Here is a 16,074-nt window from a genome sequence, read left to right on the forward strand (position 1 = left end):
CACCCCTCCCTCCCCCGACCCTTCTCCCCCCCTCGCTCCCCCGACACTTCTCCCACCCTCCTCCCCCGAACCTTCTCCCCCCTCCCGCCCCCGACCCTTCTCCCCCCTCCCCCGACCCTTCTCCCACCTCCCCCCTCCCCCGACCCTTCTCCCACCCTCGCTCCCCTGACACTTCTCCCCCCCTCCCTCCCCCTCCCCTTCTCCCTCCCTCCCCCCTCCGTCCCTCCCTCCCTCCTCCCTCACTCCCTCCCCGCTCCCACCCCCGACCTTTCTCCCCCTCTCCCTCCCCCGACCCTTCTCCTCCCTCCCTCCCTCCCCCGACCCTTCTCGCCCCTCCCTCCCCCGACCCTTCTTCCCCTCCCTCCCCCGACCCTTCTCCCTCTCCCTCCCCCGACCCTTCTCCCCCTCCCTCCCCCGACCCTTCTCCCCCTCCCTCCCCCGACCCTTCTCCCCCTCCCTCCCCCGACCTTTCTCCCCCTCCCTCCACCGACCTTTCTCCCCCTCCCTCCCCCGACCTTTCTCCCCCTCCCTCCCCCGACCTTTCTCCCCCTCCCTCCCCCACCTTTCTCCCCCCCTCCCTCCCTACCCCCTGACCTTTCTCCCCCCCTCCCTCCCCCCTGACCTTTCTCCCCCCTCCCTCCCCCCTGACCTTTCTCCCCCCTCCCTCCCCCCTGACCTTTCTCCCCCCTCCCTCCCCCCTGACCTTTCTCCCCCACTCCCTCCCTCCCCCTGACCTTTCTCCCCCCTCCCTCCCTCCCCCTGACCTTTCTCCCCCCCTCCCTCCCCTCCACCTTTCTCCCTCCCTCCCCCCTACCTTTCTCCCTCCCTCCCCCCCTCCCACCTACCTTTCTCCCTCCCTCCCCCCCTTCCTCCCTCCCGACCTTTCTCCCTCCCTCCCTCCCCCCCCCCGACCCCTCTCCCCCACCCCGACCCCTCTCCCCCCACCCCAGACCCCTCTTCCCCCACCCCGACCCCTCTCCCCCGCAGACTCCCTCCCCCCCAGACCCCTCTTCACCCCCCCGACCCCTCTTCACCCCCCCCGACCCCTCTTCACCCCCCCGACCCCTCTTCACCCCCCCGACCCCTCTTCACCCCCCCACCCCTCTTCAACCCCCCCCGACCCCTCTCCCTCCCCAGACTCCTCTTCCCCCACCCCGACCCCCCAGACTCCCTCCCCCCAGACCCCTCTTCACCCCCCCCCCACCCCTCTTCACCCCCCCCACCCCTCTTCCCCCACCCCGACCCCTCTTCCCCTACCCCGACCCCTCTTCCCCTACCCCGACCCCTATTCCCCTACCCCGACCCCTCTCCCCCCCCAGACACCCTCTCCCCTCCCCCAGACACCCTCCCCCCCCGACCCCTCTTCACCCCCCCCCGACCCCTCTTCGCCCCCCCCGACCCCTCTCCGCCCCCCCCACCCCTCTCCCCCACCCCCCCGACCCCTCTCCCTCCCAACCCCCCCCGACCCCTCTTCCACCCTCCCCCCCCCAAGACCCCTCTTCCCCCCACCCCACCCCAGACCCATCTCCCCACCCCACACCTCGACCCTTCTCCCCGCCTCCTTCCCCCCCACCCCCGGCTCGCTCGCTCTCACCTGCATTCCTGGCCGGGGCGCAGTCTCTGGGCAGCTTTTCGGATTCCCCTGCCGCCACTTCCTGGAGCTGCTGCTGCTCGGGATCCAGGACGATGTCTTCTTACCGGGACATGATCGGGGACTGGGACCGGGCCGTCAGGGCCATCGAGCAGAGGGACTGGCTCTCCGCCCTCAGCCACCTGAGCCGCATCACCGACCCCGGCTCCAAAATCTGCTTCACCCTCGGCTGCGTCCGCCTGAGGACCGGAGACCTTCCCGGGGCCCTGAAGGTGGGAGGAGGAGGGGGGGGGGAGGGGGGGGAGGGAAGAGGGATGGGAGGAGGAGGAGGAGGAGGAGGGATGGGGGGATGTGGGTATCACTGGCCAGCATTTATTGCCCATGCCTATTTCACCGAGCGTTTAAGAGTCAACCACATTGCTGTGGGTTTGGAGTCACATGTAGGCCAGACCAGGTAAGAATGGCAGATTTCCTTCCTTAAAGGACACTCGTGAACCAAATGAGAGACTGCGAGGTTCTTGAGCAAATTGATATAGGGAGTGACAAGGTATTGAAGGTGTTGGCAGGCTTAAAAGTGGACAAATCTCCAGGTCAGGATGATTTGTGTCCCAGACTGCTGAGGGAGGCAAGGGAGGAGATCGCAGGGGCTCTGACCCAAATTTGTTAATTCCTCTCTGGCCACGGCGGAGGTGCCAGAGGACTGGAGAACAGCTAACGTGGTTCCACTATTTCAGAAGGATTGTAGAGGAGGGTGAGGGGAGAAGGGATGGAGGAGGGGAGGGGTAAAGGGATAGGGGAGGGGGAGGATGGGGAGGGAGTGAGACGTGGAGAGGTATGGATCGGGGTAGGGCTGAGGGAAGGGAATGGGAGCGGGAGGTGGTAGAGATGGGGAAGGGCAAGGGGAGAAGGATTAGGGAAGGGTTAGAGGAGGGGGGATTTGGGGTGGGGGTGGCAGATGTGGAGAGATATGGATCAGGGTGGGGAGGGATAAGTGAGGGCGAGGTGGGAGAGATGGTGCAGGGGAAGGCAGAGTGATTGGGGAGGGATGGGAAGGTGGAGAGATATGGATCAGGGTGGAGGTGGGAGAGATGAAGAGGGGAAGGGGAGAGGGATTGGGGAGGGAGAGATGGGAAGGGGAACAGGAGAGGGATTGAGGAGGGAGAGATAAGGGGAAGGGGAGAGGGATTGGGGAGGGGAAGGGAAGAGGGATTGGGGAGGGAGAGATGGGAAGGGGAACAGGAGAGGGATTGAGGAGGGAGAGATGGGGAGGGGAAGGGGAGAGGGATTGGGGAGGGGAAGGGAAGAGGGATTGGGGAGGGAGAGATGGGAAGGGGAACAGGAGAGGGATTGAGGAGGGAGAGATGGGGAGGGGAAGGGGAGAGGGATTGGGGAGTGGAAGGGAAGAGGGATTGGGGAGGGAGAGATGGGGAAGGGAAGAGGGATTGAGAAGGGAGAGATGGGAAGGGGAACAGGAGAGGGATTGAGGAGGGAGAGATGAGGGGAAGGGGAGAGGGACTGGGGAGAGGAAAGGGAGAGGGATTGGGGAGGGGAAGGGAAGAGGGATTGAGGAGGGAGAGATGGGGAGGGGAAGGGGAGAGGGATTGAGGAGGGAGAGATGGGGAGGGGAAGGGGAGAAGGATTGGGGAGGGAGAGATGTGGAGGGGAAGGGGAGAGGGATTGGGGAGGAGAAGGGAAGAGGGATTAGAGAGAGAGAAATGGGGAAGGGGAGAGGAATTGGGGGCAGCGTTTGGGAGGGGGAGAGAGGAGGGAGAGATGGGGGAGGGGGCGAAAGTGGGGAGGTGGGTGAGGGGGAGAGAGGAGGGAGAGATGGGGGAGGGGGAGAGAGTGGGGAGGAGGAGCGATTTCAATATGATTTGGTATCTTTGCTCTTCTAGCTAATGAATGTTTAATATCCCTGCCCTGTTGCTTAATTTTGGTTTCTTTGCAGGCTTTTGACCAAACGATTGCTAAAGATGACCGATTGGCAATCTGTTTCTTCCAGAGAGGCGCAGTTCATCTCCGATTAGAGATGTAAGGAGACACCAGTAACACACTCATATCCTGATGGCAGATGGAGCAGATTGTGATCTTTCATTGACGATCATCTAACCCCGTGCTGTACCTGTCCTGCTAGTGTTTGATGGGGACAGTGTAGAGGGAGCTTTACTCTGTATCTAACACTGTGCTGTACCTGTCCTGGGAGTGTTTGATGGGGACAGTGTAGGGGGAGCTTTACTCTGTATCTAACCCTGTGCTGGACCCACCCTGGGAGTGTACGGGAAAATGTACATCATTCTTAAATTGAATGGGTGGAATTTTATGGTCACCCACCAGTGGGTTTGAAGGCATGGGCACGGGGGTCTCATAAAATACAGCATGAGGCCAGTGCCATCTACCCGCCTGCTCTGACCTGTCCCTTATTTTACATCAGGTGGCCCACTTGCCTTTGGGCCTATCGAGGCATTTCATCCCGCCCCACCACTATTTTACCTCCAGCAAGGGGACGCCCACGCCAAGCGGGTAGCCCAGCAGCTTTTGTTGCTGTCGAAATCTGTGGGAAGGGGGTGTTTCCTCCTCAGGGGCTCCCCTGTGTATGTCAGAAACACCTATCCCCACGATTTTACCCCCCCTTTAAGCCTCCTCCTGCTTGCCCCCTGCCACTGCCTCTTAAACCCGCAGCCCCCCCACCACAAGCCAGGCCTTGCCAATATCTCGGATTTGCCTTCAGTCCAGCCTCCATAACCTCCTCTACAGGGACTTCCTGTAGTCTCAGCAGTGGCCACCCTTCGAACCTGGCGCTGCTGGGCCAACAGAGCTGCCAACCATCCGATTGGCTGGTGGCCCTCTAAGGTGTGACTCCCCCCCCCCAGACGGGGATAGAAGTCTCGTCCTTAGCCAATTAACGCACCATCGAACATTATCGGCTGCCCTGCAGCCATTTATCAGTGGGAATGCGACTCCCGCGGACTCTTCATCTGAAAAATCCTGTCCATTATTTCCTCTGTGGTATCTGCTCTGGAACAGCCTGATGTAAGAAGCATTGTTTGAGCTTTACTCTTTATTTTACCCATATTCTACTTGCTCACTCTATATTCCTGTACATTTGTGATTCACACCCTGCTCATGCACTTTGATCTGGAATTAATCCCTCTCATGGTATGTTATTCTTGAATTACCTCTCACTCTGTATTTTAATCTGGAACCAATCACTCCCCTGTACCTAAATCTAGAATCAGGTCCTCTTACTGTAGGTTAAGAAGGGATCACATTCTTTCACTATACATTAATCTGAACTCATGCCCTCTCACTGTACATTAACCTGGACCCACTCCCTCTCTCCTGTACGTTAATCTGGATTCATCACCCTCTCCCCTGTACATTAATCTGGATTCATCCCTCTCTCCCCTGTACGTTAATGAGGATTCATCCCCTCTTCCCTGTATGTTAATCTGGATTCACCGGCTCTCCGCTGTACAATAATCTGGATTCACCCCCTCTCCCCTGTACATTAACCTGGATTCACCCCCTGTCCCCTGTACATTAATCTGGATTCACCCCCTCTCTCCCCTAGGTTAATCTGGATTCACCCCCTCCTTTATATTAATCTAGATTCACCCTCTCTCCCCTGTACATTAATCTAGATTCACCCCCTCTTCCCTGTGCGATAATCTGGATTCACGCCCTCTCACCTGTACTTTAATCTAGGTTCACCCCCTCTCCTCTGTACATTAATCTCGAATTATCCCCTCTCCCTTGTACGTTAATCTGGATTCATCCCCCACTCCCCTGTACATTAATCTGGATTCACTCCCTCTGCCTGTACATTAATCTGGATTCATCCCCTCTTCCCTGTACATTAATGTGGATTCACCCTTTCTCCCCTGTATATCAATCTGGATGTACCCCCACTGTTTATACATTAATCTGGATTCACTCCCTCTACCCTGTACATTAATCTCGATTCACCGGCTCTCCACTGTACATTAATCTGGATTCACTCCCTCTACTCTGCATATTAATCTCGAATCACCGGCTCTCCACTGTACATTAATCTGGATTCATCCCTCTCTCCCCTGTACATTAATCTGGATTCATCCCCTCTCCCCCGTACGTTCATGTGGATTCACCCCCTCTCTCCTCTACATTATTCTGGATTCACCCCCTCTCTCCTCTACATTATTCTGGATTCACCCCCTCTCCCCTGTGCATTAATCTGGATTCACCCCCTTTCCCCTGTTCATTAATGTGGATTCATCCCCTCTTCCCTGTATGTTAATCTGGTTTCACCCCCTCTTCCCTGTACGTTAATCTGGATTCACCCCCTCTTCCCTGTATGTTAATCTGGTTTCACCGGCTCACACTGCATGTTAATCTGAATTTATCAACTCACCCCTGTGCATTAATCTGGATACTCTCCTCTGACTTGAAAATTTATTTGGATTCACCCCCTCTCCCCATACGTGAATCTGGATTCACTCCCTCTGCCTGTACATGAATCTGGATTCACTCCCTCTGCCTGTGCGTGAATCTGGATTCACTCCCTCTGCCTGTGCGTGAACCTGGATTAACTCCCTCTGCCTTTTTGTGAATCTAGATTCACTCCCTCTGCCTGTACGTGAATCTAGGTTCACTCCATCTCACCTCTATATTAATCTGGATTTATTGGCTCACCCCTGTGCGTTAATCTGGATACTCTCCTCTCCCTTGTCTATTTATTTGGATTCACCCGCTCTCCCTATTCGTGATTATGGATTCACTCCCTCTTGCCTGTATGTACATCTGGATTCCACCCATCTCACCTGTACGTTAATCTGGATTCTTCCTCTCGTCAGTATGTTAATCTGGATTCACCCCCTCTCACCTGTACGTTAATCTGGATTCATCCCCTCTCCCCTGTACTTAAATCTGGGTTCACCCCCTCTCCCCTGTATGTTAATCTGGATTTATCCCCTCTCCCCTGTACATTAATCTGGATTCATCCCTCTCTCCCCTGTACGTTAATGAGGATTCATCCCCTCTTCCCTGTATGTTAATCTGGATTTACCGGCTCTCCGCTGTACTATAATCTGGATTCAACCCCTCTCCCCTGAACATTAACCTGGATTCACCCCCTGTCCCCTGTTCATTAATCTGCATTCACCGCCTCTCTCCTCTACGTTAATCTGTATTCACCCACTCTCTTCTCTATATTAATATGGATTCACCCTCTCTCCCCTGTACATTATTCTGGATTCATCCCCTCTCCCCTGTACGTTAATGAGGATTCATCCCCTCTTCCCTGTATGTTAATCTGGATTCACCGGCTCTCCGCTGTACATTAATATGGATTCACTCCATCTGCCTGTACATTAATCTGGATTCTTTTCCTCTTCCCTGAACATTAACCTGGATTCACCCCCTCTCTCCTGTACATTAATCTGGATTCACCCTATCTCCCCTGTACAGTAACCAGGATTCACCCCCTCTCTCCTCTACGTTAATCTGGATTCATCTCTCTCTCCCCTGTACGTTAATCTGGATTCATCCCCTCTCCCCTGTACGTTCATCTGGATTCATCCCCTCTCTCCTCTACATTATTCTGGATTCACCCCCTCTCCCCTGTGCATTAATCTGGATTCACCCCCTTTCCCCTGTTCGTTAATGTGGATTCACCCCCTCTTACCTGTACGTTAATCTGGATTCACCCCCTCTTCCCTGTACGTTAATCTGGATTCACCCCCTCTTCCCTGTATGCTAATCTGGTATCACCGGATCACGCTGCATGTTAATCTGGATTTATCAGCTCAACCTGTGCATTAATCTGGATACTCTCCTCTCCCTTGAAAGTTTATTTGGATTCACCGCCTCTCCCCATACGTGAATCTGGATTCATTCCCTATGCCTGTACGTGAATCTGGATTCATTCACTCTACCTATATGTGAATCTAGATTCACTCCCTCCGCCTGTACGTGAATCTGGGTTCACTCCATCTCACCTCTATGTTAATCTGGATTTATCAGCTCACCCCTGTGCGTTAATCTGGATACTCTCCTTTCCCTTGTATATTTATTTGGATTCACCCTCTCTCCCTATTCGTGAATGTGGATTCACTCCCTCCATCTGTACGTGAATGTGGATTCACTCCATCTCACCTGTACGTTAACCTGAATTTTCCCCCTCTGCCGGTACATTAATGTGTATTCACCCCCTCTCCCATGTACCTTAATCTGGATTTATCCCCTCTCTCTTGTACGTTACTCTGGATTGATCCCCATCTCCCCTGTACGTTAATCTGGATTCATCCCCCTCTCCCCAATACGTTAATCTGGATGTATGTTAATCTGGATTTCTCCCCTCTCCCTTGTACATTAATCTGGATTCATCCCTCTCTCCCATGTACATTAATCTGGATGCTGCCCCCTCTTCCCTGTACGTTAATCTGGATTCACTCCCTCTCATTTGTACGTTAACCTGGATTTATCAGGTTACCACTCTGCGCTAACCTGGGTACTTTCCTCTCCGTTGTAAATTTATTTGGATTCAGCCCCTCTGCCTGAATGTGATTCTGGATTCACTCCCTGTGCCTGTACGTGAATCTGGGTTCACTTCATCCCATCTCGACGTTAATCTGGATTTATCGGCTCACCCCTGTGCGTTAATCTGGATGCTCTTCTGTCCCTTGTATATTTATTTGGATTCAGCCGCTCTCCCTGTTCGTTAATATGGATCCACATCTTCTTCCCTGTACGTTAATCTGGATTCACTCCCTCTCATCTGTTAGTTAATGTGGGTTCATCCCCTCTTCCCTGTATGTTAGTCTGCTTTCACCAGCTCTCCACTGTACGTTAATCTGGATTTATCGGCTCACCACTCTGCGCTAACCTGGGTACTTTCCTCTCCATTGTAAATTTATTTGGATTCAGCCCCTCTGCCTGAATGTGAATCTGGATTCACTCCCTCTGCCTGTACATGAATCTGGATTCACCCCATCTCGCCTCTACGTTAATCTGGATTTATTGGCTCACCCCTGTGCATTAATCTAGATACTCTCCTCTCCCTTGTAAATTTATTTGGATTCACTCCCTCTGCCTGCACGTCAATCTGGATTCACTCCCTCTGCCTGTACGTGAATCTGGATCCTCTCCCTCTGCCTGTATCTGAATCTGGATTCACTCCCTCTGCCTGTACATGAATCTGGATTCACTCCCTCTGCCTGTATGTGAATCTGGACCCACTCCGTCTGCCTGTATATGATTCTGGATTCACTCCCTCTGCCGTACTTGAATCAGGATGCACTCCATCTCACCTTTATGTTAATCTGGATTTATCGGCTCACCCCTGTGGGTTAATCTGGATACGCTCCTGTCCCTTGTAAATTTATTTGGATTCACTCACACTGCCTGTATGTGAATCTGGATTCACTCCCTCGGCCTGTCCGTGAATCTGGATTCACTCCATCTCACCTGTACGTAAATCTGGATTTCCCCCCTCTGTCTGTACATTAAGATGGATTCACCCCCTCACTCCAGTATGTTAATCTGGATTAGCCCCTCTCTCATCTGTACGTTAATGTGTATTCACCTGCTCTTCCCTGTGCGTTAATGTGGATTTATCCCCTCTTGTACGTTACTCTGGATTGATCCCCATCTTCCCTGTACGTTAATCTGGATTCATCCCTCTCTCCCCTGTACGTTAATCTGGATTCACCCACTCTCCCCTGTACTTAAATCTGGGTTCACCCCCTCTCCCCCATACATTAATCTGGATTTATCGCCTCTCCCTTGTACATTAATCTGGATTCATCCCCCTCTCCCCAGTATGTTAATCTGGATTCACCCCCTCTCACCTGTACATTAATCTGGATTCATCCCTGTCTCCCCTCTGCGTTCACCTGGATTCATCCCCTCTTCCCTGTATGTTTATCTTAGATTAACCCTCTCTCCCCTGTACATTAATGTGGATTCACCCCCTCTTCCCTGTATGTTAATCTGGATTCACTGGCTCTCCGCTGTATGTTCATCTGCATTTATTAGTTCACCCCTGTGCGTTAAAATGGATACTCTCCTCTCCCTTGTAAATTTATTTGGATTCACCCCCTTTCCCCGTACGTGAATCTGGATTCAATCCCTCTGCCTGTATGTGAATCTGGACCCACTCCGTCTGCCTGTATATGATTCTGGATTCACTCCCTCTGCGGTACTTGAATCTGGATGCACTCCATCTCACCTTTACGTTAATCTGGATTTATCGGCTCACCCCTGTGGGTTAATCTGGATACGCTCCTGTCCCTTGTAAATTTATTTGGATTCACTCACACTGCCTGTATGTGAATCTGGATTCACTCCCTCTGCCTGTATGTGAATCTGTATTCACTCCATCTCACATCTACGTTAATCTGGATTTATCGGCTCACCCCTGTGCGTTAATCTAGATACTCACCTCTCCCTTGTAAATTTATTTGGATTCACTCCCTCTGCCTGTACATGAATCTGGATTCATTCCCTCTGCCTGTACGTGAATCTGGATTCACTCCCTCTGCTTGTACATGAATCTGGATTCACTCCCTCTGCCTGTACGTGAATCTGGATTCACTCCCTCTGCCTGTACGTGAATCTGGATTCACCCCATCTTGCCTCTACGTTAATCTGGATTTATTGGCTCACCCTGCGCATTAATGAAGATACTCTCCTCTCCCATGTAAATTTATTTGGATTCACTCCCTCTGCCTGCATGTCAATCTGGATTCACTCCCTCTGCCTGTACGTGAATCTGGATCCTCTCCCTCTGCCTGTATCTGAATCAGGATTCACTCCCTCTGCCTGTACATGAATCTGGATTCACTCCCTCTGCCTGTACGTGAATGTGGACCCACTCCGTCTGCCTCTATATGATTCTGGATTCACTCCCTCTGCCCGTACTTGAATCAGGATGCACTCCATCTCACCTTTACGTTAATCTGGATTTATCGGCTCACCCCTGTGGGTTAATCTGGATACTCTCCTGTCCCTTGTAAATTTATTTGGATTCACTCACACTGCCTGTATGTGAATCTGGATTCACCCCCTCTGTCTGTATGTGAATCTGGATTCACTCCCTCTGCCTGTACGTGAATCTGGATTCACTCCCTCTGCCTGTACGTGAATCTGGATTCACTCCCTCTGCCTGTCTGTGAATCTGGATCCACTCCCTCTGCCTGTATGTGAATCTGGATTCACTCCTTCTGCCTGTACGTGAATCTGGATGCGCTCCATCTCACTTTTACGTTAATCTGGATTTATCGTTTCACCCCTGTGCGTTAATCTAGACACTCTCCTCTCCCTTGTAAATTTATTTGGATTCAATCACTCTGCCTGTATGTGAATCTGGATTCACTCCCTCTGCCTGTACATGAATCTGGATTCACTCCATCGCACCTCCACGTTAATCTGGATTTATCGGCTCACCCCTGTGTGTTAATCTGGATACTCTTCTCTCCCTTGTATATTTATTTGGATTTACCCGCTCTCCCCATTCGTTAATATGGATCCCCATCCTCTTCCCTATACGTTAATCTGGATTCACTCCCTCTCATCTGTTAGTTAACGTGGGTTCATCCCCTCTTCCCTGTATGTTAAACTGCTTTCACCGGCTCTCCACTGTACGTTAACCTGGATTTATCGGCTCACCACTCTGCGCTAATCTGGGTACTCTCCTCTCCATTGTAAATTTATTTGGATTCAGCCCCTCTGCCTGAATGTGAATCTGGATTGACTCCCTCTGCCTGTACGTGAATCTGGATTCACTCCGTCTCAGCTCTACGTTAATCTGGATTTATCGGCTCACCCCTGTGTGTTAATCTGGATACACTCCTCTCCCTTGTAAATTTATTTGGATTCACTTGCTCTCCCCGTTCCTGACTATGGATTCACTCCCTCTTGCCTGTATGTACATCTGGATTCCCCCCATCTCACCTGTTCGTTAATCTGGATTCATTCCCCCTCTCCTCGATACGTTAATCTGGGTATACGTTAATCTGGATTTATCCCCTCTCCCTTGTACATTAATCAGGATTCATCCCTCTCTCCCATGTATGTTAATCTGGATGCACCCCCTCTTCCCTATACGTTAATCTGGATTCACTCCCTCTCATCTGTACGTTAATGAGGTTTCACCCTCTCTTCCCTGTTTGTTAACCTGGTTTCACAGGCTCTCTGCTGTACGTTAATCTGGATTTATCGGATAACTTCTGTGCGTTAATATGGATACTCTCCTCTGCCTTGTAAATTTATTTGGATTCAGCCCCTCTCCCCGTACGTGAATCTGGATTCACTCCATCTGCCTGTACGTGAATCTGGATCCACTCCATCTGCCTTAATGTGATTCCGGATTCACTCCATCTGCCTGTACGTGAATCTGGATTCACTCCCTCTGCCTGTATGTGAATCTTGACCCACTCTGTCTGCCTGTATGTGATTCTTGATTCAGTCCCTCTGCCTGTACTTGAATCTGGATGCACTCCATCTCACCTCTACGTTAATCTGGATTTATCAGATCACCCCTGTGCGTTAATCTAGATACTCTCCTCTCCCTTGTAAATTTATTTGGATTCACTCACACTGCCTTTATGTGAATCTGGATTCACTCCCTCTGCCTGTACATGAATCTGGATTCACTCTCTCTGCCTGTACATGAATCTGGATTCACTCCATCTTACCTCGACGTTAATCTGGATATATCGGCTCACCCCCGTGCGTTAATCTGGATGCTCTTCTCTCCCTTTTATATTTATTTGGATTCACCCGCTCTCCCCGTTCGTTAATATGGATCCGCATCCTCTTCCCTGTACGTTAATCTGGATTCACTCCCTCTCATCTGTTAGTTAACGTGGGTTCATCCCCTCTTCCCTGTTTTCACCGGCTCTCCACTGTACGTTAATCTGGATTTATCGGCTCACCACTCTGCGCTAATCTGGGTACTCTCCTCTCCATTGTAAATTTATTTGGATTCAGCCCCTCTGCCTGAATGTGAATCTGGATTGACTCCCTCTGCCTGTACGTGAATCTGGATTCACTCCATTTTAGCTCTACGTTAATCTGGATTTATCGGCTCACCCCTGTGCGTTAATCTAGATACTCTCATCTCCCTCGTAAATTTATTTGGATTCACTCCCTTTGTCTGCATTTCAATCTGGATTCACTCTCTCTGCCTGTACATGAATCTGGATTCACTCCCTCTGCGTGTACATAGAACCATAGAATCATAGAACACTGCAGCACAGAAAACAGGCCATTCGGCCCTTCTAGTCTGTGCCGAAATATTATTCCGCTAGTCCCATTGACCTGCACCTAGTCCATAACCCTCCAGACCTCCCCCATCCATGTATCTATCCAATTTATTTTTAAAGCTTAAAAGTGAGCCCGCATTTACCACGTCAGATGGCAGCTCGTTCCACATTCTCACCACTCTCTGAGTGAAGAAGTTCCCCCTAATGTTCCCCCTAAACCGTTCCCCTTTCACCCTAAAGCCATGTCCTCTCGTGTTTATCTCTCCTAATCTAAGTGGAAAGAGCCTACTCGCATTTACTCTGTCTATACCCCTCATAATTTTGTAAACTTCTATCAAATTTCCCCTCATTCTTCTACGCTCCAAGGAATAAAGTCCTAACCTGTTTAATCTTTCCCTGTAACTCAACTCCTTAAGACCCGGCAACATCCTAGTAAATCTTCTCTGCACTCTCTCAATCTTACTGATATCCTTCCTGTAGTTAGGCGACCAGAACTGCACACAATACTCCAAAGTTAGCCTCACCAAAGTCTTATACGTGAATCTGGATTCACACCGTCTGCCTGTATGTGAATCTGGATTCACTCCTTCTGCCTGTACGTGAATCTGGATGCACTTCCTCTCACCTCTATGTTAATCTGGATTTATCAACTCACCCCTGAGCGTTAATCTGGATACTCTCCTCTCCCTTGTAAATTTATTTGGATTCACTTGCTCTCCCTGTTCCTGATTATGGATTCACTCCCTCTTGTCTGTACGTACATCTGGATTCCCCCCATCTCATCTGTTCGTTAATCTGGATTCATCCCCTCTCCCCTGTATGTTCATCTGGATTCAACCCTTCTCTCCTCCCCGTTAATCTGGATTCACCCCCTCCTGTACATTAATCTAGATTCACCCCCTTTCACCTGTACTTTAATCTTGGTTCACCCCCTCTCTCCTCTACATTAATCTCGATTTATCCCCTCTCCCCTGTACGTTAATCTGGATTCATCCCCTCCCCCCATACGTTCATTTAGATTCACCCTCTCTCCCCTGTACATTAATCTGGTTTCACACCCTCTCCCCTGTACATTAATCTGGATTCACCCCCTCTTCCCTGTGTGTTAATCTGGATTCACCCCTCTCACCTGTACGTTAATCTGGATTCATCCGTCTCGCCCCTGTTCGTTAATCTGCATTATTCCCTCTCCACTGTACTTTAATCTGGATTCATCCCTCTCCCCTGCAAGTTAATCTGGATCCGCCCACTCTCCCCTGTACGTTAATTTTTATTCACCCCTTCTCACCTGTACGTTAATCTGGATTCACTTCCTCTCACCTGTACATTAATCTGCATTTATCCCCTCTCCCTTGTACATTAATCTGGAATCATTCCCCCCTCCCCTCCCTATACGTTAATCTGGATTCATCCCTTTCTCCCCTGTACGTTAATCTGGATTCACCCACTCTTCCCGTTTTCTTAAAGCTGGGTTCACCCCTTCTCCCCTGTACGTTCATCTCAATTTATCCCCTCTATCATGTACGTCAATCTGGATTCATCCCCCTCTCCCCAGTAGGTCAATCTGGATTCACTCCATCTGCCTGTAGCTTAATCTGGATTTACCCCCTCTCACATGTATGTTGATCTGGATTCATACCCTCTCCTCTGTACGTTAATCTGGATTCTCCCCCTGTCTCCTCTACATTAAACTGGATTCAACCCTCTCCCCTGCACGTTAATCTAGATTCATCCCTCTCTCCCCTGTATGTTAATCTGAATTCACTCCATCTCACCTGTACTTTAATGTGGACTCACCCACTCTTCCCTGTATGTTAATCTGGATTCACTGGCTCTCCGCTGTACGTTCGTCTGGATTTATTGGCTCACCCCTGTGCGTGAAGATGGATACTATCCCTTGTAAATTTCTTTGGATTCATCCCCTCTACCCTTACGTGAATCTGGATTCACTCCCTCCATCTGTACGTGAATGTGGATTCACTCCATCTCACCTGTACGTTAACCTGGATTTTGCCCCTCTGCCGGTGCATTAATGTGCATTCACCCCCTCTCCCCTGTACGTTAATCAGGATTTATCCCCTCTCGTACGTTACTCTGGATTGATCCCCATCTCCCCTGTACGTTAATCTGGCTGTACTTTAATCTGGATTTATTCCCTCTCCCTTGTACATTAATCTGGATTCAACTCCTCTCTCTCCTCTACATTAATCTCGATTTATCCCCTCTCCCTTGTACGTCAATCTGGATTCATCCCCATCTCCCCTGTACCTTAATCTGGATTCATCCCCTCCCCCCATACGTTCATTTAGATTCACCCCCTCTCTCTTCTATGTTGATCTGGATTCACCCCCTCTCCCCTGTACATTAATCTGGATTCACCCCCTCTTCCCTGTGTGTTAATCTGGATTCTCCCCCTCTCACCTGTACGTTAATCTGGATTCATCCATCTCGCCCCTGTACGTTAATCTGCATTATTCCCTCTCCACTGAACGTTAATCTGGATTCACCCCCTCTCCCCTGTACATTAATCTGGATCCACCCACTCCCCCCTGTATGTTAATCTGGATTCATCCCCTCCCCCCCTACGTTCATTTTGATTCACCCCTCTCTCCCCTGTACATTGATCTGGATTCACCCCCTCTTCCCTATGTGTTAATCTGGATTCACCGCCTCTCACCTGTATGTTAATCTGGATTCATCCGTCTTGCCCCTGTACGTTAATCTGCATTATTCCCTCTCCACTGTACGTTAATCTGGATTCAACCCTCTCCCCTGCACGTTAATCTGGATCCGGGGCACGGGTAGCTCAGTCGGTAAAGACTTTGAGTTTCAATCTGTCGGTGCGCGGTTCAAGTCCCTGTTTGTGAATCAGAGGGTTGTGGGTTCGTGTCCCACTCCTGGAAACCGAGAACTGTGATTGTACTCGAAAGAGTTGCAATCTGTGACTGTTGATAACTCAAAAGAGTTTAATCTGGATCCACCCACTCTCCCCTGTACGTTAATTTTTATTCACCCCTTCTCACCTGTACGTTAATCTGGATTCACTTCCTCTCACCTGTACATTAATCTGCATTTATCCCCTCTCCCTTGTACATTAATCTGGAATCATTCCCCCCTCCCCTATATGTTAATCTGGATTCATCCCTCTCTCCCCTGTAAATTAATCTGGATTCACCCTGTCTCCTCTATTTTAAACTGGATTCAACCCTCTCCCCTGCACGTTAATCTGGATTCATCCCT

The 16,074-nt window shown here is 50.7% G+C and overlaps 1 protein-coding gene across 2 annotated transcripts in view; it reads left to right on the plus strand.

Annotated features, from left to right (window-relative positions):
* Positions 1–1,564: 1,564 nt before the first annotated feature.
* Positions 1,565–16,074, plus strand: part of LOC144685694 (neutrophil cytosol factor 2-like) — a 144,413-nt gene continuing 129,903 nt past the window's right edge. For both annotated transcript variants that reach the window (XM_078550489.1, XM_078550490.1), the window contains exons 1-2: positions 1,565–1,863; positions 3,540–3,622. In XM_078550489.1, coding sequence (XP_078406615.1) covers positions 1,687–1,863; positions 3,540–3,622 — 260 coding nt within the window. In that variant the 5' untranslated portion in view covers positions 1,565–1,686. The remainder of the gene's footprint in view (positions 1,864–3,539; positions 3,623–16,074) is intronic.

This window comes from Cetorhinus maximus, chromosome 10, assembly GCF_964194155.1.
Source record: "Cetorhinus maximus chromosome 10, sCetMax3.hap1.1, whole genome shotgun sequence".
In the NCBI taxonomy this organism is placed as follows: domain Eukaryota; kingdom Metazoa; phylum Chordata; class Chondrichthyes; order Lamniformes; family Cetorhinidae; genus Cetorhinus; species Cetorhinus maximus.